This window comes from Corvus moneduloides, chromosome 12 (assembly GCF_009650955.1).
Source record: "Corvus moneduloides isolate bCorMon1 chromosome 12, bCorMon1.pri, whole genome shotgun sequence".
NCBI classification, from domain to species: Eukaryota; Metazoa; Chordata; class Aves; order Passeriformes; family Corvidae; genus Corvus; species Corvus moneduloides.
Window position 1 is genome coordinate 16,135,742 of NC_045487.1, and position 24,998 is coordinate 16,160,739.

Consider the following 24,998-nt stretch of genomic DNA (forward strand, 5'->3'; position numbering starts at 1 on the left):
ATTCTACTACATGTTAAATATTTCAGATATCAATACATGAAAACTTAAGTCTATTAAATGTATCATGAAAATAACCAATTTTTTTTCAATTTGTCTTAGACACAGGTGATTAAGTATTCTATACCCATAATTACATTACTGTACATTTCATTTAAGGTAAGAAATTTTTTTCTCAATGTTTTGGCATTTTTTAGTTGTATGGAATTTTCTCACAGAAGGGTGTTTTTTCATTAATAACTACATACAACATTTGTAACTTAATTTTAAAAATGGGTATAGCTGAAGTGCAAGGACCTTTGTGCCTATGAAATTGTCTGTGAAGGATCAGTTGGGCTCATTTGATCCAAAGTAGTTTTGATAGATACAAATATTTGTCTGATTGCATGTGTAAGTAGCCGGTGTTATTTGAATGAATAATTTTATGGAAATGGGAGTTGTCTCTTTTGGTTTTAACGAAGTTGTGGATAATATGCAGATTGTCACATTTTTAATGATTTATTGTAGGAGCAGAAATAATCATAATCTCTACTGCTGTGCCACATATGTTTTAAAGAGAATTATTAAATGGTCAAGTACCTGTTTTGTCTTCTGTCTGTTGCAGAAACAGAATATTATTATTGTCAGACACTTAAATGTAAATGCATAAAGCATACTTAAATCAATAACATGTACAAGATTATCAATCTGTCATAGCAGGGAGATTTAGAACACTGATTTAATGGGCAAACCATTCTTTTAATCTGTAGTCACGAAGACAAAAAACTCAGAGTCTACTTTGATGGAGAAGTTGTTTCTGCAGTAACTAGTCTGACATGAAAATATGTCTGTTAAATAATTCCCTTCAGAGAAACACAAGATCAATTTCATTGTTGCAGTTAAAAAGGCAGTAGCGAAGCAGTTAAGAAAGCTGCTAATAGAGTTCACTCCAGTAGTGTGTTCCCCTCTCCAAAACTGAAACAAAAAGTCAAAAAATACTGCTTTCCACTTAAATTGTCTTATTGTTCTGTTAGAGGACTTTTTTTGTCCACTGATGTGCTGGTTAGGAAGTCATTTAAGTCATTTACCATTTTCATCATCTCTGAATATGACAGAAACAATGCCATTTCTTTTGACATGGGGGATACTAAGAGCATGACATTCTGATAGTCTAATGTGACAGATCACTAGGAATAATTTTCCTCCCACTCTTCATGAGCAGATGTAAAGTTCCTAAATCCTGTCAGATTCAATTCTGAAGTCAACAGAAACAACTGATGTCATGGGCTTTAGAGCAGTCATTAGTTGTGCTCAGTCTGCTTGAAAAGCATAATTTTCATCTTTCTTCTAAAGAGAGGAAATAGTTTTTATTGACATTAAAAATACTATTTTTCAAATTTCTCTGTGGGAATGAGAAATTCATCACCTCTCAGTGTTTTTTTGTCCTGAGTCAGTTCTTGCAGTTGAGCTACCAGAAGAGTGGATGTCTCTGTGGGTCTTTTCTGCAAAGCTGAAAGAGTTGATGAGAAGCCTGAGAGAATCACTGAATATTCTGAGCTGGAAGAGACCCACGAGGCTCTTGTCCCAGGTGCCCTGACAGTGGTCAGACAAAAATTCTTAAAGAGAGATCCAGAAAGTACCCACTGCTTCTGTGAGAATGTGTTTTTATATTCTCTCTCTAAAACCTTATAAACAGACAGTGGAAGGAGATTTTTGGAACATGGACTTAATCTCTTTTCCAGACAGGAATTTATGTATTCAGTCACTGACTGCTCAGATTGCAGGGGCAGTTTCTCTGTACACCACCCTGGTCATCAGGGCTAGTTTTCTTGAATTTGTAGGAGGGCAGTTTGGTGTTTCATTATCTGTTGCATTTGTCAGAAGAACTATTCTTCAGTGCAGTTCCTCAAAATAGGACTTTTATGGGATTATTAACCTAATCCTGAATAAGCTAATGAAAGCCTCTTTTGAGGCATGCGGTTACTACAGCCCCAAGTGCATCACCTGAACAATAATTTATTGAGATGCAGATGCAGCTACAGTGCTAGCTTTCTTTCAGGTTTCAGGTACAGGATGTTTTGAGACCTGTTAGACATCTGTATTTCTGTTTACATTTGTTCTCCACTATTATAGTGGAAACATCTTTCAGACAAAGTGAAAATGCAGAAGTATTTCCATGCATACTTCAGCTATGCTGCAGATAGCACAACACATACATAATACAGTGCCAAGTATTATTTATGTTTCGATTCTTACGCTTTGTAGGTAGACTTCACCTTTATCTGTGTTCATTGTATTTTAACTTCACAATAATGCCCATCAATCTGTGTTTGCATGTCAATAATTCCTGAATAAATTGTTGGTAACTAAGGTGAGCTCCCAAGCTTGAGTATTCTAATTCCTGGATTTGCCAAATAATCTTGATTTCTCTCTGCTAGTAAACTATCCATCCCTATTTTTTCTCCAGCTGCATTTTTATCTTCATCATGGCCAAGTCCTTTTGCTCGAAACATGGACATTTATTGCAGCACATATTGCCACATATACCTGTGATCTGAGCAGTCTTTGGCTATCTGAACAGCTACAGTTCAGGGCTAATTTAAGACACTTGACAACTGTTTCTTTTCCTGAAGACTTTGACCCCAGAGAAGCACTTTTACAAGGTGGAAATCTCTTTTGCATTTCCTTCACTTTTCTGAGCAGTTTGTTACATTCCTGATATGCACCATCTGCTCTTTTTATCCTCTCCTGGTAGCACCAGACATCTCTTCTCAATCTGACATATATTTGATTTACAAGACAAAGTTCTGTCAGTGTTATTTTCTATATTTTCATATGCTTTACTTTTTATTTATTTTGTCATTCTCTTGTATTTGGAACTCCTGAAGTACCTTAGTTTTCTCTTGGTTCTACTAATCAAATGTAGTGCTACCTGGAAATTTTTCAATTCAGTAATACCAAACCCCATTACCAAAATTTTCCTCCAGTGGAAACTACTTGTACTCACTCAAAACTTGCAGTACTGTGACATTGTGACTTTAAAAACCTCTACAGGGTGAATGCCACGGAATAGCCCCAGCACCCAGCAGGGAGCTGTGTCCCTGGATCCTCAGGAGGTTACAGGGCAGGTTGCACTGACTGAAAAGCAAAGCAGAGCCCATTCCTTCTGTCTCCGCCCTGAAGGACTCCAAGCTCTCAGAATGTTTAGCTATTCAGGGCAGTAAGTAATGAAGAGAGGAAATTCTGATTCATTATGAGACTTCACAGTCTCATTTCACAACAGCTGAATTTACTAATCTCTGAGAGAGCTTCTGAAGAGCAGAAATACATCTGTTGTACTGCAGTACTTCCCAAAGCTTCTGCAGGGTTGTGATGCTGCCATGGCTCCACCTGGGAGATGCCAGGCGTGCTTGAACAAGTGTACCAAGTAAGCAGTTAAACTAGAGAGTATCTCAATTGGCCCAGTCATATCTCCTGCCCCAGTCCTGCCACGTAACTACAGTTTAAGTGAAAGAATGCTTGGGTTTGCTGAGAGGCTCAGCAGCACCACATTCAAATTCCTTCTGAAGTTTTGGATGAGCATTATATAAATGGGATGATTTATGGCTTTTTAGATTATCATGTGGGTTTGCTTAGACTTTTTCCTGTAGCATTTCAGTTTTCAAACCAGCAGTCCTTATTATCTAAAGAAAGCAGGTTTGGAATAGGTTTCAGGTAACATCCTCTGTAGCAAAGACTGGTGCACAGCAATCTGTCATTAGCATTGTCATTATCTTCCTTAATTGCTTCCTTCTGCCCTAGAATATTACTGGCTTAAACAGTTAACCCTTAAACAAATCATTGTTCCCGTAGCTTTTTGGGGGGAAAGGTTAAGCTTTTCAGAATCAGTTTCAATGCTCCTTTCTCTCCTCCAGATTTGATTTATGTATTCTTTGCCTGCAGTAAATTTTGAAATGCTTTCCCCCGATGGTCTACTGGTTGTTGCCATTCTGTCATACTTTTATTTTTGCCTTCAGTGGTTCTCTTTTAATTCAGACTTCTGAAATACCATTAATGGCATCCACAGCACATCTAATGATCTTTACTTCTGATACAGATTTCCTACCTTTTTTTAATTTAGTTTTATGTTTCCTTTCTGAACTTAATATTAATTCCTGGGGCATTTCCTTCTCTTGTCATCATTGACAATGGCCAGTTGTGGTCCTGCTGGTCATCTGGCAGGAGCTGCAGATCTCAAACTCTGAAACTGTGCGTTCATCCTGCAGTGACAGCCACCTCCCTCCTAGGAAGAGTAGATACACTTGTGTCTTGCAATTTACCCATGAGCTGGACAAGATTAGTTGCCAGCTAAGAGGAATCCAAATTCCACCATCCAAAACTTGTTTTGTTCATTCTGTCTTCAGGTTGTTCTATTTTGTTTCCATTTTAGTTCTGGCCAGGAATAATGGATGAACTATCAGAGCTGAGAGAATTCTATGACCCAGACACTGTGGAGCTGATGAACTGGATTAAGTAAGAGGATTTTTTCTCTATTTAAGTTAAATGCTATTTGTGTAGATCTAATGTTCTTAGTTACAGTGTTCTCCTTATTTGTCACAGCTCATCAGTGAACTCTGGTGACCCGTGGGGATAGTTAGGATGAGTGGGTTATCAGGAGGTTGGATATGAGGCGCTGTGGAGAGCAGCTCCATGCTCTGGTTCAGTATCACTGCTGTGTTCCACGTGCATCAGGGAACCAGCTGATCCCTTTGCTCCCATAAGGACCCAGTTTTCACAACCAAAAGAGGTAAATCGGGAGGTGTTAAGTTTCTCTCATCATATTATAGTTACCTCTTTACATTAATAGACCTTTGCAGTGAAATCATTTTATTTCTCCCCCCCCACAATGTCCTTCTCAACTCTGTAATGTAAAAAAGCTTGGATGTAGTGCTGGAAAATTTGTACTCTGCAGTCTGTTTCTTGGACTTTAAAACAATCAAAGTTGTTTATGCTTGTCAGAATTAATCACAACATGTGTTCCAAACTGTAAGCAAAATATTTTTAATTGAACTTGAACCTGTCACATCTAAGCACAGGTGCAAAGTTTTTCAGGAGTGTGAGTTAATCATTCCAACCCCACCTCATCACTTCTGCTTTCTCACAGAGCATAGGAAGGTATTTTTCAGGTGGAAACAGTTTGGAATACTGCATGTAGAAGATGCTGAGGAAAAAGGCCAGGTAGGATGTTCTCTGGAGGGCTGTGAACTTAAGGGGTATGTTCTCTATTCGCATAGAGTAACCACTAAAAACTTTCAGGTTAAGTTCTGAACAGGGAGATTCCTGGGACCTGTATTTATTTGCAACTCTAGCAATGATTTTAGAAAAAGAAAATTGGTTTCATGTTATGGAGGAAAACATTCTGAAAGTAAATCTGAATATACAACATTAAATATTGAACTGTTTGAAGTATTTCCTTGGAGTATTTCCTTCATATGCAATGAACTTCAGTGAAACCAGTCACCCAGCCTATTCTCCCCATAGCAACATATTTACACTCCATAATGTTGTATTTCTTTAACCCATAAACTAGAAGGAGTAATTTAGAAGTAAAATATATTACAAGCCTTCACTGACTTATTTTGAAAGCAGGCCATGATTTTTTCCATCATTTAGAATCTTTGCGGCCTTGTTGACATGTTTTTGTGACTAATGTTTACCAGCCAGTTCCATTTAGCACTACTGTTTTATTAAAAGATGGTAAATGTCTGATAGTTCAGGTCTCCTGTGTACAATATATAGAGTTATATATAGATTTATACATCAAATATGCATGTGGAGTTATTCCCAGCCATGAGCTGGATTTGACTAGCTCCAATGAGAATAATTTTTCATGTGTTCTTAGTGCTGAGAATGCTAAACTGGTGCTTGTCATCTCTTCATTCCAAGTCATGACAGACAATTACAGAAGGGCATTTTTTTACTTAGAATTTATTGTATTTAGAAATATTATTCCTGTAAAGAAGAGTTAATTATCTATGCTTTAAATACCAGTCAACAAAATTTATGGTAAGTTTCTCAAAGTGGGACAGATTTTCTAAAGTTTGATGTATAAGAGAACTCTTCTACTATACTAACACTTGATAGTTGTGCTGTAGTTAATGACCTGTCAAGGCTGGTGTCAGGAACTAATCATTCATTATTAAAACTCAGTATGAAAAGCTCTAATTTGTCATGTGTTGCAGTGAATTAGGAATAACTCGTCTGTCTTGCAATCTCTCCCCAACAAGAAAACCCTTCTGTCTGCTTAGCTCTAAATGCATATTAACTTGTCCAAATATATAATCTGAATAATGGCCAGCTGTCCCCTGTGAAGTGTCTGCAGATGCATTTCTTACTCTTCCCCTCACTAAAATTGCCACAGCATTTTCAGGAAGATCTACTGGTTTCTATCTACACAATTGCAGAGCACAATTTTTTACATAATGATCTTGCATATCCCAGTCGTCTTCTTTTTTCCTACTCACCACCTCATTTTCTTAGCTTTTTTTAAACAAAAGTCAAGAAGCCAGTGCTCCAGGGATAGTTCACAGCTCTGTTCCCAGCTGGGAGGTACATTAAAATTCTTAGTTTTGGTCTTTCTCCCTAAGACAGCAGGAACAACATGCTCATTTGTGAGATGGGGAAGAATATCAGTAGAATGAGCAAATCAATAGCGTGAACTTCCCTACTCTGTTTACTTCTGGTAAGTGTTAAAGAAGCAATGTCTTCTGCCTTTAAAGGGGAAATCTGTCTAGAATTGTGGAATATTTCAATAGCAGTTGCCAAAACTCGCAGAAAAAGTTCTTAGAAATCTTGGGTAACAGCCAAAACAGTGGAAAAGTTAACTGAGACTGAGATTCGGCAGAGCATTGTTGGATGTCAGCTGTACCTGAACCAGATGTGGGGACAAGCAGGCAAATTTGTATATTAGTGGAAACCCCACAAATTTCCAAAAAGCTTCTGAGGTTGTGCACATGAAACACCCATGTTTCAATGGTGGTTATTTCATTTAGTCATTTATAATAATTTATATTAATGGCTACATTTTAATTTCAAGCCAGTTTTAACATTTAACTCTTCTCTGTTACTTACATTCCTGATTTTCAAGGGTAATCACACTGAAATCAACACATTCCAGACTTTAAAGGCACTATTACACTTTTTTTTTTTTTAATTATTGTTCTTAAATTCTTGGGCTTTTGTCAGACAGACTTGTCAGTAAATTTCAGGCATGAACTTGAGAGTGCCTGAGAAGTAGGTTTATAGCAACTGTGTAGGTGCACTCCTTTATGTGAGCAAAATCTGCATGCATAAAATTGAGGCTGGGACTAACAAAAATGCATCTTGTTGCTCTTTCTTTGTGGCTGTCATTTTCCATTTTGCAATTTTCAGTCTTTCCAAACCAGAGGGAAAAAAAAGAACCACGACAGTGTGACTGAATATGCTTTACTGCCTATCATCTGCAGCTAAACCTGTGATATTTTAATACTGCATTCTGCAAATAAAAAGATTTTCTTTTAAAGAAAAAGAAAAATCTATCATGGCATATTCCTCAGAATCTCTTTTTCTCAAATCCTTTTGCTTTGTAGATTCATACCATACTCAGGCACTAGTAAAGGAATAATCGGAGACTTGGCAGATTTTATGGCTTTGGAAGCCACCTATGGGGTTCAGCTCTGGAGGACTTTTATTAGAAATAGCCATTTTATTTCTAATGATGTAACCTGTAATTGCAATGTTGGCCATTTCTTCCTTAGTGTTTCTTAAAACCAGCTCACAATAATTCTTTAGCAGTTTAAGAGGAAGAATTACTACCACTTTCAGAGTCTGTGCAAGTACTTCCTGTAAAACCCTTTTATTTTTTAATGAGTTATTCTTAAGTATTTATATAATTCTCTAATTCTTAAGTGTAAGGTAAAGAAAAGGTTCCTACTCTGTAATATAGTGCTTAGTTTACCCATTAGCTCAGCTGTAATTAACTTGATGAAAGCTTAGAGCTTCAAAAATAAATGAGATTATTTGTTCAAAATGCCATCAGGTCTGCTTGGAATGGCATTTAAATTATATAATGTAAATCAGTTTGACCTGTAAGTCCTTGTCATTATTTAGTGACATTTCCTAGAGAATAAATTGTTTGCAGGTTGGGCAGTGTGGTATGGAGCTTGGCAGAGAGCTATAAAAACAAATTATCCTTTCATTTTATACATCATTTGCTCAGACAGTTGTAAAAATTGCTTCATTTCTGTGTAATAGAGAAGTGTCATTCAGTGGTTTGCAGCACAAGAGGTGCCCTGGCTGCAGAGCACTGCGGGTAGTGCCTGGCTCAGGCAGGGCATGGGCAGGAGCACCCCTGGGATGCAGAAATCATCCTGGCCCTGGAAATGCTCCTTGGTGCTCGTGTGTCTCCAGCACTCAGCAGTGGCCACCCACAAGAGCTCTTGGGGATGGAATTGGAGAGGGCAGACACTGCTTGGGGCTCTGTGTCACTTCCTGGTGTCACCTCCCAGCTCTCTGCCCAGGGCACTGAAATCCAGCGCTTGTGCTCCTGGCACTGCCAGTACAGCACAGGGAAAGAGGGCTTCCAGTAGCTCCTGCTGGTCTGGGAACATCTGAGCTGGCCCAGTAAAATATGGACAGTGATCATTTCCTAGGACTTCAAACATGTAAATCTCAATCTCAGGGAAACATCTGCCTTTTCCTGGAACACTGGATTTTAAACTCCACCCAGGACCAAAGCACTTAGGCCATTGTTTGAAAAGCAAGGGTCACTAGATTGTCTTCAAGGGATAGGGAGAGGAGGAAGTGCTGGCAAAACTCTTTCTATCTGGTAAAGAATGCACTCAGCTATATTTCATTGCTTCTGGGTAGGAGTCAATGCTTTTGGAAAGGGGAGAAATTGAACCCTGAATCTTCTGCATGATCCATTTTCTGAAGGGAGATTCACTGGGGGCTGCAGCTCCAATCTCTGCTCCCTGGGACCAGTGCAGGGTTAGGCTGGGTATCAGGGAAAGGTTCTTCCCCAGAGGGTGCGGGGCACTGCCCAGGCTCCCCAGGGAATGGGCACGGCCCGATGCTGCCAGAGCTCCAGGAGCGTTTGGGCAGCGCTGCCAGGGATGCCCAGGCTGGGATTGGTGGGGTGTGTGTGCAGGGACAGGAGCTGGACTGCATGAGCCCTGTGGGTCCCTTCCAACTCAGCATATTTTGTGATTCTACTTTTTTGACAAGCATTTTACCAGTAGTTTACTGATAGGGCACTATCACAATTTCCTTTAACTTTCATTTTAAAGAGTCTGCAGGCTGGTTTGACTTTTTTGTTTGGTTTTTTTCTTATGGTTTTGCCTTTGGTACTTGTTGGGAAGGGCTGTGTGAGTGGGTTTAAGAAAGTTCGAGTCTGCTACAGAGCCCATTATAATGCAAATCTGCAATCAGAAGAGCAGGGTTGCCTTGGTAAGGCCAGTCAGGTTTTTAAATTTGAACTAATCTTGAACAAGCACAGAAACCTACTTGTCACATTAGAAGTTGCCTGGCCCAGGCATAAATACAGAAACATGTTGAAGATGCTTTAAGAATCATCATTTTTATTTGGGTGTATAAGTGCTCCCCAGTCCCTCTGTGAGTCCAACGCAAGTGCTAAGTTTGCAGCTTAGTCCTACAGATTTGTGCTTTCCCACAGATCCAGGGATGAGTTCTGGCTGACAGCCTGTCAGGGCCATCCCATTTGCATAGTACTAAATTCTAACCGGAATTAATTTATTTTAATGGAACATGTACTTCATGACACTTGTGGCATTGAATATTTTAAGTAATAAATAATTTCTTAAGAGATTAAATATTTTTAGACTTTAAAATTAAACTGGTTTTATAAAGTGCTGAAGAACTAGTCTATCAGTGAAGTTAAACTGGCCTATTAAAAATAGTATCTCTGGCCTTCCTAGATGAGATTAATGTACCAGTGCAAGATTTTTTAGGAAGAATTCGTAATTATTAATTCATTTACTAAGCATAATCTCTTGAAAAGTGATAGTAAAATTTAGTACTTGTCTCTCAACATTTTCAAGCTGATCCTGGAGCTTTAAGATGACTGACTGTGTAGCTGCAGTTTCCAAAGGCTCCCTAAAGTGCACCCCAAAGTGTCACAGTTACTGGAGTACTTCAGTGTATGCATGGGGATGTTAGTCACATTCTATTCACATTCTAATTTCATACCAGTTGATTTAATGTGTGCTGCTTTCTCTTGTTTTAATCTTGTAGACCCTTCGATGGTTATGTGCCTAGTAAGCACTAGAAAACACTTCAGCATACTATGGCCAGTTTTAATTAGCTTTGATTGTAGGAGTATCCATTGCCTGGCATTTTTACTCTTTCTTTTTTGCAACTGGCTTGTCTTTTTTCATAGTTTCTCTCCCACAGTTGTCAGAATAGGAAGATTAATGTCTCATGGAACAAAGTTTTCATTCCAAGTGAATGGTGAATGCCAGGACAGGAATAAAAAGTTTTACCATTCAGATTAAATAATTCATTTTATATGAAGTACACAAACCTAAGCCACAATAAGTTTCTTGAAATATTAAAAGAATTAGAATACGGAAACCTATAAATATTAAGAGGCTTTATGAACCTGAGAAATATATGAAATATAGAAATAGTTTGAAATTGTCAGGATCATGTTTTCCTTAAATTTCCTCATAGTGCTTAGTGAATTTTTTATTTGCAGTTGAGTATTCTCATAATTTATCCACTTGGCATTTGAAGAAAACACAGTTGCTTGAACAGTTTGCTCCCTGAATTGAAGAGAGGCAGAAAAATACTTTTGCAGTCTTTTTTTTCCTTCTGATCTGTCACAAGCATTGCAAAAATGCCCCTGCAGAGACTTCCTCAGACTTATCAACATTTGTTTAGGTCAAACACTCCAAACACAGCAGTGTTTGCTGGGAGCATGCAGCTGTTAGCAGGAGTCAAACTATGCACTGGACGGACCTTAACCAACCATCCCCACTATGAGGATAAGAATCTGAGGGAGAGAACAAAGCAGGTAAGAGATTTCTGATTGTTTAAAGTAATTCTTGCCCATGTCCGCAGTTCCACTCCAGAAAACAAATGTCCTCTTTAATAGTACACTGCAAAAGGAATGACATGCTTTACTCATGGAGGTCACTTGTGGTCAGACACAGGCCCAGGATTTAACTGCTTTGGGATCTCCTGACTCACTTCTGGCGTCTGGTGTGCGTCTGAACAGCTCTGTGCCTGGGTACCTAGCTAGTCCCAAGGGCACTGGCTTGGCTATTGGGGCATCAGTAGATCCTGGTGCCCACTTGGGCTGTTAAAACCACATGGAGCATTCCCTGATACTCCTTTCAGTTCGCAGACCAGCACACAGCATTGGATCTAGAAACCACCCTGAGAAATTGCACATGGAGCTGGGGAGACTGGTTTTTATAACCTGCCCTTTTCTGTACTTGAGACATTCCCAAAGCCTGACAGCACCATCCGGTGTTGTGTAGCCAGCAGCATCCTCGCCATAACACACAGCTCTGTGTGGCTCCTGAATAAAGCATTTATAGATTGTTTCTATAATACTGCATTCCCATGGTTTCTCAGTCTCAGCTCTTGGTCTGGCTCAAGAGAGAGGAGTCATGACAGAGCAAACAAAGCAGCAGTGGTGATGTGGTGTATGTTGGAGCTTAGTTTCCTTGTTCTCCAGATTTACCAGATCTATGCCAAGCGATCTCCCAGCGACGTGTACGGAATCCTGCGGTCCTTTGGCACAGACTACGTGATCCTGGAGGACAGCATTTGCTATGAGAGGAGGCACAGCAGGGGCTGCCGCCTGCGGGACCTGCTGGATGTAGCCAATGGCCATGTGAGTGTTACAGACAAGATCAAAGAACAAAATACATTTTGCTTGACTTTGCTCTGAAACCCAGTTATGATCTGAGGTAGCTCAGCATATTTGCACTGTGGGAAGGAGAATCTACGGGAGCCTTTAGACATTCTCAAAATGGCCAAATTAACACTGCTTGCATTTAAGGGTATTTGAGAATAAAAAAAGGGGAATTCAGCCTGGGCAGGATAAGTAATCACTTCCTGACGAGCTTCAGTTTCCTCAGCGTGGTTCTGTTACTGCTCTGTGTCAGGGGAGTTCTCAGGCATTTCTGGGGCTGAGGTGAAGCCAGAGCAGACTGCACAAGCCCAAGCAGATAAGGACCTCTGACAAAGCAGCTTTATCCATTTAGAGACAGTACTATAAATCTTACTGGTTTAAAGCTGTTTTCTTCCTCCCACTTGTTTCATACTGTGACCACACCTGGCCAGCCTGACCCAGTGAATGTGTTGTTGAGGTTGTTATGAGCTCGTTATTGCCTGTAACTGTGAATTGGCTAAAGATATTTCACACATCTGTTCCATTTCATTGCAGATCATGGATGGCTTGGGAGAGAATGAACCTGATTTGAAACCTTCGTTGTATCCTCGCTTCTGTGAGGAAATCAAAAAAAACCTTCCTTCTTACACCATGCACTTCACCAGGGTGTTTCAAAACAAAACGTTCCATGTTTACAAACTTGCCAAGCATAAATAATCTTTCTAACCATGGCTTCAAGTTCAGTATTTCACGGCTAGGACCCACATTAGGAAATGCAGATGAAGTTTACAAACAGGTTACATCTGTAAGACATTTTACATGTATGGTTTCTTGTTTAATTACTGTGGTTTTTTGGGGTTTTTTTAGACAATTTAGTTTTGATAGCATTATTGATGTTGCCAAAATTTTCATAGACTCATAAATAAATGCTAGCAGGGACCATTCTGATTATGAATTCTGACCCTCTGAATACTTAGGTTATAATTGTTTTCCAGTTGTAACTGATGGGGAGACAGACAAAGGTAGCAGCCTGTGGGAGCACTACTGAGTGCCAGCCTGTGAAATCTGCTCAGCAATTCAGATTTTTTCCTCTTAAATGATAGAAATTCAGTGAAAGCAGCCCATGCTACTCCTGCCCTGAGTAAGCATTGCCTTTGTGAATCCTTAAAATGAAGTTTTGTCTTACAGTCTGATCCTTTTTGACAGATCCTTGTGCTCTTTCAGTGCCTCTTTTTTGAATTCTTTGGGAATGTGTGCGGATATGAGTTTCCAATCTTGTGAGTATGATTGTAGAATCAGTGAATGCAGATTAAGCAAACAATTTTGAAGAAAAACTTCAGTCTTTGGTCCAGCATTTTTAGTGATCAGAAGCAAACTGGTTTATAACATTGAGTGTTTAGTGATGGAGTGTTAGGTATTTCTAGTGAGAAAAAAGGCTGGGGCATGCTTGATACATGTTGCATGTTTGTATCCTCGTAAAATGCTCAGAACAAGAATCCAAATTTCTGAGTTTGGATTCTCACAACACTTTTCTGTATATACTTTCTGAACTAGAGGGGATCTTTTTTCTCCTCATGTGAATGCCACTAGGATAGCAAAATTGAACAAAAGAAAAACTCATCTCTAAATTAGCAAGAAACCAGTATTTCAAATACATTTAGATAGTAGAGCTTTGTTTTGTATTTTTTCAGACATGGAGCTCTGTATTTTAGCACAAAATCATTGTTTCCTTGTTCTTTAGCCTAAAACAGAGACTACCAGTATTTTAAAATGACGTGGAAGATTAAGTGAAGCCAGACCTCAATGCTGAGAATTTTGTGATTTGTGTGTACCCTTTGTCTTTTTACCAGCCAGAACTTTGTGAATTGTATTGGATTTCTAAATGTTATGAAGGTACCACATGGCTTTTGCTGTGTTTTTAGCACTGCTTTGGTTTTAGATTGAAATTAGAAATCATATTTGGAAGTCTCACAGTACTCTCCATCTTGAATTAGACATCCACTAGGCTCATTTGTTTCTTACGAAAAACAGAACTGTAATAATCAAGTGCCTCTAGGCCCAGGTTGAATTAACATGTGAACACCTCTAAGAGTGTTTGTGGCCTGTGCAAATAACTCAGTTATAGTAATTACCATTGCAATTAATTTCTAATGATGGGAAACTTAAAGTGCTACATATAGCAAACTCCACATTTAATTTAATCAAGATGTGTAATGAGATTAGCTGTCACAACTGAGCTGGGCTCCAATTCCAAATGATTTAAGTGTTTTCCCTTTCAGTTGTACCAAGGTAAATTACCGAAGAGATGGAGCTGGTTATGTCACATGCTCAAACAATTTTATATTCAGTAAATACTCATTAAACAATGTTCAACATCGTTCTGCCTTTCTCTTTGGCACAGAAGGCTGTGCTGTAGCCAGGCTGTGTTAAATCACACACTGACAGGAGCTGGGTTGTTACACTGAGCAGCTGAAACTCCTGAGTAATTCCTAGCCTGTATCCTTTAATGAGGTTGGAGACCGCTGCAGTTTAACATAATACAATAATAAAACATTTTAATCAGTATTAAAACTTTAATTAGGGCTGTAATGATGCATGGTTGTTCTTGCTGCAAGCCTGGGTCAGTGAATCCCTCAGTGAGTGCCTTCAGTAATTGAAAACAAGCACACAAAAGGTAAAGTATGTCTGGGCTGTATGGCTTGTTCTAGAATGCAATTGGATCTTTCTGGAAAGGTGTAGTAACTTTCCTTTGGTGGGGGGAGGGATTCCCGGGCCCAGTGATACCCTGTTGTCTACAGAATTTACTTGTAGGTAACAGCTGAGACTAAGAAATCCTGACTGGAACAATAATTATTTTTAAACAGACTTGTTTCAAAAATGCAGTCTCTAATATTGCCAAAGGAGAAATTTAACATTTTCGTAGAAACTACCAAGTGCAAACTGGTTTGTTCGGGTTTTTTTAAACAGAAAGATGTACTAAGAAAGATTATCAGAAAGGTTTAACACTAAGGGATATTCAAGGGACTGTAATGCAGCATTCAGACACCAACCTCCTTAAAACAGTAAATCCAAGTGCCAAGGGCCAAAAGCAGTTCCCAGCTCAGAGGGAGCAGCTCCTCCCTGCCCCTGTTTGAGACAAGGCCTGGGAGGGCAGGGACAGCTGGGAAGGGCTGGGGCAGAAGGGCTGCACCTCCCATTCCCGAGGTACCAACTCTTACTGATAACCAGCAGTGGGAATGGGAGGGACAGGACTGCTCCTGTGTCTTTCTTGGTGTCCACAAGGACTTTTGTGCTACGGGATTGTGGTATAAATTAATTTTTTTTAGACTGCAGAGAAAAAAATACTATCGAGGAGCCAGAACATTTTTAGGGGAGAAAAGCCTTTGAGATCCATAAGTGTATTTTCATTTCTTGTTTCAGTGTTCTGCTGGTGGGATCTAACATAGTTATTTTATAATATGTTGTTGTAAAGAGATGTAATGACTATTGTATACTAAATAAATTGTGTAATTTGAGAGTCTCTTTTTTTGCTTGTTTTTATGTTGGGATGGGTTGAGAAAGACCTGGCTAGGCAATCAGCTCTGTTTCAGTTCATATGGAGGAAAGCAAAATATTTTTCATGAGGAAGTTTTGGCTTCTCAAGCTCATTATATTGTGTATAGCACTGACTTTTGGAATCACCTTTGTGTTTTAACAGCTTGCTGGGCTTCCTTTGTTAGAAGCTAAAGGTATCAGCCATGATTTTGACCAGTCATCACCCAGTGCATGTTAACTCCAGTAAGGTCAGTACACTGAGGCAGTATATCCATTTAAATAATATTTATGTCTTTATTTATTAAGTGTATTTTATATATAGATAGATAATAAACGCATATATTAAATGCTTTAACCAAGAGGGACCTGCTTGTTTCCACACTGTAGCTCAAGTTAAGTGTTTTTAATGAACAGAAAGGTGCATTCTTTGGGAGTGAAGAAGCACATTTCAAGGGCTGTAAGTGCAGTAGGATGTCTTGATGTGTGACTCTTGTGACAGGAGTTGGAGGATGTGCAGAGCTCGAGATAAAACTGCCCGTGTGTAGGACTGGTCTAAAGAGGGCTTGGGGGAGTTTGTCACCAACATTAATGAGGGATTAATGTAATTGATGGGATGTAAGCCATACATCGTGTTCTTGCATAGAGGGGATTCTGGGCTCCAGAGAGCCTCCTCCTCAAAATCCCCAGGAGATAGCCGTGGGTTTTAGCATTTTCGTAATTAAGAAAATGCTCAACTTTCTTCTGCCCACCTAATCCTGCTTCTTTACAGCCCTGTTTTCCCTTCTAAACCTGCTGGTCAGTAGGTCAGACCTAAGGACAATCAGCTTTCCTATGTCTTGGCTCCATGTTATGTACTTGGAATGTTATTTTAACAGGAGAAGACCACAAAGATTATGTAGTTGACAGACAGATTAAATACTAATATCCACACGATTATTTAAATTTCAGACCTTTACAAACATTTTATGCTAAATAAAATGTTCTTACTACATGTTTAAAGTCTGTAAAGAACATGGAAGAAGATTAATAAAAGTACTAGATTACTGAAAATCCCCCTACCTAGGGACCGAATGGGTTTTTTTATTCAATATTTTTCCTTCCCGTCTGACCCATGGCCCAGCTTGCCATGGAAAGCCAGCTGTTCTCCCTGGGAGCCATGGCAGTGCTGGGATAAGCCCTTCTGTGAGGGCACTGAAATATTTGTGTGTGTCTGTGCAAATGCAGAACAAGTGAGGATATGATTTCAGCAATTGCACAGTAATTAAAAGAGCAGCGTGCAAATTAACACAGATAAATCAAGTGAACTAATTAGTAATCTCTGGAAAGAGGAAGAGTAGGCTTTAATAGGGCATGACAGCTGCAAATGAGTGTGTCCTATTACTGAGATTGTATTGACACAAGTTCCTACAGCAGTTTTGAAATGTTTCCTGCCCTTTTATTCTGTATGTTCTGTACAAGGTGGGGCTCACTGTGAACACAGAGGCAGCTCCCAGGCTCTGGGGGTGTTGTTTTTATGTTTGGTTACAAAGTAGGGCCACAGCTGTAACAGGGAAGGAAGCAGCAGTAGGGCAGCAACATTTGGGAAAAGCACTGAGACATCTGAGCCTCAGCAGCTCTGTGGCTGCTCTGTGACCTGTTTATCCCCAGCAGGTTCCTGGACACCAGTTGTGCTTGTGCTTGTTGTCACTCTCACCCAGGGACCAGTCTACTTCCTCAGGGATGGAGGAAGAGCTTTCACAAGGTCTCGTTCCCCTGGAGAAACCCCAAAGAGTCCTTTGGGTGTGTAACTGGATCCTGAGCCCACCAGCAGAAGCTTTTCAGGCAGCACAGCACCTGTGGAAGCATCTGATCAAAACTAAGAGAAATAATTCAACAGAGTCCACATTTTAGTCATCCTTAAACACAAACAAGGCAGAGACACCCTGGACAGAAGGCTGGTTTATTATTTATATGGTGCTGAGATAGGCAGGACACTTCACAGGCAAATAAAGACAGTGTTGGCCCCAAGGAGCTTACAGGACAAATTAAATTAAAACCAGCCAAAGCAACAGCATGTCCATAGGTACGGGAAGAACACAAGGTATGTAGACAGAATTACTGCTGTTTCAGGAAGGAATAGACTTTTGTGCATAATATATATTTAATTCATTTTCCATGCACTGTCTTTGACTGCTGACATCACAGAATCCAGGAGCTGGCACACTGGACTTGCAAACACTGCAGGATGCTTCAGCCAAGGTTTCCTCCCAAGCCAATGTCAGTAAAATTACAAAATCACAGACTCTGTACTGTCTGTGAACCAAAACCATTGGGTGTGGGTAAAAAGGGGATTTAGGTTTTCCAGAGGACAATGCCCACCACCTGCAGTGTGTAACCAGTGGTTAATGGTGCACTGAAGCTTTTCCAGAGTGTGGCACAAATGCACGTGAGAACAAGGTACTGTGTGAACATTTGTCATTTGGGAAGCATGCAAACTGAGCTGGCCTACAGACAGCACTCACCTAGTTACAGGTTTTAATATATGTAAAAAAATAAAAGCCCTCCCAAAAAATAAAAGCCCTCCCAAAACAAGCTACTGATGCAACTGTGAGCAAAGCAGTTTTAATCTGTTACAATACATTGTTTCATGCTTTGTTTTAATGAAACGAATTATTAGAAACTAGCTAGGACATATTTATATCATTAGCTCCTAATATATAATGTACATATTAAACATAGTTTACATATTATAATGGATATAATTTACACAGCTTAAAGATTTGAGGTTTGCTACACTGTACTCCATTTATCTGTACAAATGGTCTCAATTTAAAAAATAAATCAAAATTAATTTAGTGGCACCTTCTCTCTTCCAAATATTGTCAAGTTTAAGAAAAATCCAGCACTGTAGCCGGACATTAAATGGTCTGAAAAAGGGACCGATTAATTTAGAGCATAATATTCCACCCCCTGCTACTGCTGTTAGTTTTTCCATGTTTCTCTGTCCCCAGGTGAGTCCTGCAGTATTTCTGTCAAAGGAGATTTAACAAAACATGAGGGACACAATTGTAGATCAAATAACACAGTTCAGGCTGGTTTAGGCTCAGTTTAGCAGCTCATTAGGAATGAGAGATTATGGTGAACTGTGGTGTTGGCTACTCAAATTCCTGACCAGCCCCCTTTGAGGCACGTAGCCAGAAAACCTGGCCTTTTCCTTAGGAAAAGTAGATAGTTGTAAGCAGCTGGCTTCATGTGTTGTGCCTAAATCCAGTTTCTGCCCTTGTACAAGAGCATAAAGGGATTTCATCACAGTAAAACTGAAGTTCCAGTTCATCCATCTGCTTCATTCCTTTACCTGTAGCCCTGCAGTGGCACCTGCACTGTGTTCAGTGAGCAGGGCTGTCAGTGGGCCCAGCGTGGGAAACAAGAGGGATGTAATAACACCGTGGACTTGATTTACATGAGAAAAAGACAAGGTGGTTTTTTCTTGAAATAACTATTAAAGCACCAGAAACAGCACACCCAGCACGCTTCCCTCGGCTCCAGCACACCTCAGGCCGTGTGCACTGGATCCCTCAGAGTCCTGCATTACTTCAGTGACAAAATACCTGTACTTCTTAACCACTGTATGCAAATGACTGAATACCCCGGGTTTTGTTCTTCCCAGTTAGTATATATCCCAAGATGCAAACGTCCAGGATGTCCCAAGGATTAGCTCCTACTTAGTTTTCAACTAGCTGCCAAGTGTGCCTCAGTGGGAATCTGAATCCCTGTTGTAGCAAGTGAAAAAGACCGGATGAGGGTATTACAGAGCGGCGGTACAAAAAACTCTGCCTCACCTGTGCTTCCAGAACTGAAAACAGCAGCCTTGGGGAGCTACAGGTCTCCTGCTTCTCTGTGCGAGTACAGCTCCCTCAGTTTCTCGAACTTGGGTCCCCACTCGTGGATGTCCTCGCAGGCGCTGCCGTCGCCCAGCCCCGCGGAGCTGAGGGAGCTGAGGGAGCTGAGGCTGCCGGCGCTGGAGCCGGCGCCCTCGGTGCGGAAGACGCGCAGCGAGTCCTGCGGCGCGGCCGGGGCTCGGCGCTCGGCCTCCCTCAGCAGCGCCGACAGGACCCGCCCGAGCTCCGCGGGCCCCGCTGCCGCCCCGGGCTGGGCCCGCCGCGACACGGCCCTCACGGCGCCCTGCCGCTGCCCTGGGAGCTCCTTCTTGTGGAGGGAATAGGCTGGGCTGGCTTGGATAGACACCTGAAGCGCTGCCATGTTGTAGGCGTCCTGCAGGGAGAAATCGGGCACATGGAATTAACACTCTCTGTAGGTCCCAAAAGTTCGTGTTCTGGTGGACATAAAGAAGGAATGATCCCGAGTCAGTCCGTCTGCTGCGAACACCTGAAGGGTTGGGTGCTCTGCCAACTCTGCCACCTGCAATGCACCTGAGAAAGGCTGTGAGGAGCACCTGTGCAGTCTGTACTGCTGAGGTCGGGGTCAGAATCAAGTCTGATTTCATACCAAAACCTAAATAAACATGACAGAAACGCCCCTAATCTTTGTTCTGAAATTCAGATCTGAGTGTCTTATCATCACTGGACACTGATACCACGAGCACGGCAGAAGAGGTAAGAAAGGGTATTCACAAACAGCACGTTAAAGAAATCTTTCTGCAGCAGTAGTTCAAAAATCTACCGTGATTTCTGACAGAATTTTACCAGTCTCTGGAATAATGGCTAATTATGTTACATGGCAGTGGCACAATTTTAAAAGCCAAGTAAAACTACCTACTCCCAAAGAAGTCACTAATTCCGTCCCAGCTCAGCCACAGTAAATGCTGTCTGGGAATTGTGCCACAAACTCCGGCACGAAGCTGCCAATGCCAACAGTTAATGGCATTCACTGATCAGAATCTTTGTGCCACCTGCAGTGAAGAAGTCCTGTCCCCCAGCATCCTTCACCTCCCTACAACCCAAAGGCTGTGTCCCTGGACTGGTTTACAGGCCAAAGAAGAATGCTGACAGGTGGTAGGAGACAGAGGTCATTACAGCAAACAAGTAATTGTTTGTATTGCTAATACTGTTCATGGGAACAGAAGGTGTAGAATCAGCACTTCCCAAAAGATTTCTTTAGTTATCCAGCACGTGGCATTGTGCATAACCATGTTGTAAGAGATTAACCGAGGTAATCTCAGTGAGTTTTGCTGAATTTCCCCTGGAGGCAGAGAACGATTTAAATTCCCCAACCTGCAATCAAGAGGCTGCCTAAGTGGCAGGACGGGGGTTGGAACAGGAGCTGCTTATTCCCATTCCTCCAGCGACTGAGGAGTGTTGATGAGGAACACCAAGACCTACAGCCCAGATCCCTGCCTTAGGCACGTCTAAATTAATGCAAGCTCCAGTCCAGCCCCACTCTGAACATGGATATCAGGAGAATCCATGACATGAAGCAACTTCTCATAGTATTCAAGTTAAATGGGAGCTTGTTCCAATACAAACTTGAGGATCATCCCTTCACTGAACTGGGTGATATTAAAATTACCCTTCATTGCTACTAATTGTTCATTAAAATGACACATTTCTTCTGATAATAAACCCTTCTTGGTTGGCCATCTACAAACCCAACTCAACCCCTGCCTCTGGGTCCAGAGCTGGCTTTTAACAACATCTGCTGGTCAGTTGAGTTCAGTGTGTACTCAACAATGCACTGACCTGCAATTTTTATGAGCTCCTAATTTCTCTGGGGGAAGGTTTTATTTATTTCAGATGCAGAAACTCCTTCATATGACAACCTCTTGTCCCCATATCCCTACCATACACTAACATTACAAAAATGAAACTCTCTTATCCAAGTGGCCTCATGATCCTTTTGTTGATGTAACATTAGAACACAACTAAGTGGTGTAATTCTAGGTATTTTGGGGACTGGTTTGTTTGGGGTTTTTTTTTAATCAAACAACTAGGTTTTAGCTTAAAAAGTTTCAGCTGCAATTCCAGCAACTGTTAAATCTGAATAATTTAGGAAGACTGCAAAGAACCCAGAGAGACTTCACTCCAAGCACTGTTTCTTCAGGCAGAGTAACAGCCTCAGATGGAGATCATCAAGTCACTAATTTGATTCCACTGCTTAAAATAAGGAGTGTATTTTAAGAGCTCTCCAAAAGTAATTAAACATGTCATACAGTAACTGTAGATTTCCTCAAAGAGACCTTCTGGGTGTAAAATTGCAAAATACTGCAGAGGAAGTTAATCTGATTAAGGAAAACAGGATTTATAGCTGCCTATGTTATCACATGGGAAATGTCTGTGTTTATTACGTTCCCACTAAATCACCAAGAAAATAAGGATACTCTGCAAGTAAGAATATTTTTAAATCACTGGCTTTTTTTGGCCCATCACACTGGCACCATGACTATTATTACCTCTGCAGAGTCATACCACCCCTTGAATCCATTAAATGAACAGTTGGCAATGAAGTTTCTTGCCTTTTATAAACATAGAAAGCATCTATAGGTCAGTAAATAATCTATTAAGAGTACTTGTTTATAATATCCACAGTTTTCCTTCAAAGCTCTGCCTTCCACTGACACATGAAAACCTTAGACCAGCCAGCAGGAATGTTAATAACACCTGCTTTGGGTATAATCTGCTCTACTCTACAAACAGCTTGTGTTCACGGGTGTATTTATCTCCAAAACACAAAAATGCAGAAAGGTTCTTCCACAACCACCACATGCCCCAGGGCTTCAGAGGAGCCAATTCAGCACCTCCCCTTCCCAACACGTGGGGTGTGAACATCTGCTGTTGGGAACAGTCTCTGGAAAAGCCTGGCCATGAGAAACAGTCACACCAGGCTCTTCCAACCCCTTGGAGCTCCAGCAGAAATCAGCCCTGAGAACCTCAGTGTCTCCTGAACCCCAAAACCAAACCCAGCAGCTGTTAGCTCCCTACTGCTAAACTCACCCTACAGGCTCCTTACAACATGCACTCAGGATCACTGGCTATAAGACAAATTAAAAATGGGTAAGCACTTATCTCTGCTTAGGAAATATGCAGCCTCGTGTACAGACCCTTCCAAATAATTAATCTGCCAACTACAGGGCTGAATCAGCAGAAAAAAGGCTGAGGACAAAGCACAAAGTACATTTTTCTTAGCATGGTGATACACCAGTCCCCTCTTAATTGTAACGTAACAGTGATCCTTACTTCATCTTGCTCCCCACCCCCTTCTTCATTGTAGTTGAGGATGTTTTCCCTGATGTCCTCCAGATCCTCAGGATGAGCAGAGCCGTGGTAAACGCCTCCACGCACACCCTTGCGTGTCTTCCAGTGGGCCCAGAGGAGGCCGGCACTGAGCAGAGCTGTGGGAACAGAGGAGCAGAGCAGAGGTGATGCAGGCACCAGTAAACCCCAGTGCGCAGCAGGGCCAGCACGGCTGCACTCTGGGGTTCTCAGAAAATGTCTGGGGTTTGCACTTTCCAGTGTGGTGAACATCAAACACAGAAAAAAAGCCTTTAAAGAGCATTTTGCAACACCCTTTAAAGCCCAACTCAAAGTTGGTTAAAGACCAAGTGGTGTCTCTGACCTGTCTCTGTCCTGTGGTGGAGTTGAACTTTGTCACAGAAAATGGATTACAGAGGGGGACAAAAAAGTAACAAGATGATGACAGTAACAGACACAATTATACAAAAATGAAACACAAGAAGACACACGACAAAACAGGAAATTACTTTTAGATGTTTTACTAGAAAACAAGATTCAGGCATATTTTGCCTTAGCATTCATTGATTTAAACAATTTTCTTAAATGCTGAAGTGCATTTTACACAACTGACAAGCTTCAACATCAGATACTGAACATTCTATAGAAACTTGTGTGTCACTGTGTTACCAACTCTATGAAAATTGATAAAAGCTCAGAGTAACACCTCAAAGCATTGAATACCATAAATTACGGGTGCAGTGAATTAAGGAAACTAGAATCTCTTAGAGAATATCTACATGGAAGCAGTTCTGTGGAGCAGCATCTAAATGACCTTGGGACTGAAACTGAGGTACACACAGGTCCATGCCCTGCACTCCTCTAACATAAAGAGCTATTATCAACCTCAGCTATCTGGGATTCCAAGAGCTGTGATACCACTTAGCTTCCCACAATTTTGCTGCTCACATTTGCATAGCAAACATAGTATCTAGCAGTGTTGGGGAAAACGATGGTATTTCCATACTCTTACAACAACTTCTGAATGAAACTGCATTAACACTAAAAGCCAGGAGAAAAATCCCATGTCTTTACTCAGGCAAACTTCCATGACATTTGAATAAACAAGAAACATTCCAAGATGTGATCCTTCCTCACTAGTAAGATCCTTCTGGTTTTCCTCTTCTTTTTGAGATCCAATGCCTAAGCCTGAAAATGGCTGAGGAAGCCAAAAGCAGCTGTTTAGGAGCTGGGACACAACTAGCAAGATGCAAAGTCTGCTCCTGCCTGACCAGGGTATTCCTGTCAGACAGGAAGTTTCTCCATGAAAAATCTGTTTCATGCTCTGAAGTATTTTAAACAATGCTTATCTGGTAGTAATTTCTGCTCTTGCTGTTCAATTGCATTTGCTTCCAATTTTGCATCTGAACAGTCCCTCAGCAATGAAGTGAAAATGTGAAGAAAACAAAACTGCAGAGACCTTCCATAGCTCACAAATGTTGATTCACTTAGCAATGGATGCACAGAGGGATGAGAAATCAGTGACAGGACCATAGTAAAGGAATGAAGGCAGAGTCGAGTCTCTCCCAGGAGTTTTCAGCAGGACATGAGACGATGACTGCTCAGGACAGGTGGACACGTGAGCTCACCACAGGTAATACAAGACATAGTTGCCATAGCTACCTAAGAGCGCCAGGAAGCAGATGCAGATGGCGAAGAGGGAGGTGAAGCTCAGGCCCGTGTCCTTGTGGAAGATGGCCAGGGTGATCTCACAGTGGCGCCCGGTGTAGCCGTCGGGGCAGTGGCACTGGAAGGCGGTGGGGGACAGCGACACGCAGGTGCCGTAGTTGCAGGGCTGCTCGGCGCACGCCGTGTACACGCACTGCCGGCCTGAGGCGTTCTCCAGGATCATGTGTCCTGCAGGGCAGCTGCTCACACCAAGGCAAAATGGGACCATTAGATTGGGAAGAAACAGCCATGACAGGCAGCACTGAAGATTTTAAAACACACTTTGGTGACACCCTGCACGGTTTCTGAAGCAGCCACTGGGAGTAAGGTACGTGAAATCATTACAGGTTGTAGCTTTTCCCGAGGTAGCAATGCTCCACAACTTCAAACCCGTATGTCTGGGGCTTTCAGAACTCTGGTAGTTCCACTGCCTTCTGCAAGATTATCCTTATCAAAACCAGGTGGGTTGGGGTCTGCAGTTCTGGCTAGGCAGGACAAGCTGTGCTATGTTCTTTGAGTTTCCAGAGTTAGAGAACTCCATTTGTGTGCACAGTGGCAGTCAGGAGTGTGTGCAACATTAAGGTGTTTGTAAGTAAAGTGTACATTTGCACACCACAACCAGCAGGAATTAGTGTTGTCCTGACCCCAGCCCCAGCCATACACACAAGAATCTGAGCTTAATGGTGTGGTGTTCCTCAGGCAGCTGGAGGAGCCTGGGA

The 24,998-nt window shown here is 41.3% G+C and overlaps 2 protein-coding genes across 7 annotated transcripts in view; one reads left to right on the forward strand and one right to left on the reverse strand.

Moving 5' to 3' along the window:
• The window catches only part of DPY19L3 (dpy-19 like C-mannosyltransferase 3), a 35,545-nt gene extending 20,171 nt beyond the window's left edge, over positions 1-15,374 (forward strand). For 2 of the 6 annotated variants that reach the window (XM_032121972.1, XM_032121973.1), the window contains exons 15-19: positions 100-156; positions 4,406-4,488; positions 10,894-11,026; positions 11,696-11,854; positions 12,410-15,374. In XM_032121972.1, coding sequence (XP_031977863.1) covers positions 100-156; positions 4,406-4,488; positions 10,894-11,026; positions 11,696-11,854; positions 12,410-12,571 — 594 coding nt within the window. In that variant the 3' untranslated portion in view covers positions 12,572-15,374. The other 4 variants (XR_004242617.1, XR_004242615.1, XR_004242616.1 and 1 more) reach the window with 4 other exon arrangements.
• A 1,934-nt stretch (positions 15,375-17,308) lies between these two features.
• Positions 17,309-24,998, reverse strand: part of LOC116449969 (neural-cadherin-like) — a 61,364-nt gene continuing 53,674 nt past the window's right edge. The window contains exons 31-33 of the mRNA XM_032121969.1: positions 24,235-24,479; positions 22,558-22,712; positions 17,309-19,639 (exon numbers count right to left, since the gene is read on the reverse strand). Of these exons, the coding sequence (XP_031977860.1) occupies positions 19,244-19,639; positions 22,558-22,712; positions 24,235-24,479 (796 nt within the window). The 3' untranslated portion in view covers positions 17,309-19,243. The remainder of the gene's footprint in view (positions 19,640-22,557; positions 22,713-24,234; positions 24,480-24,998) is intronic.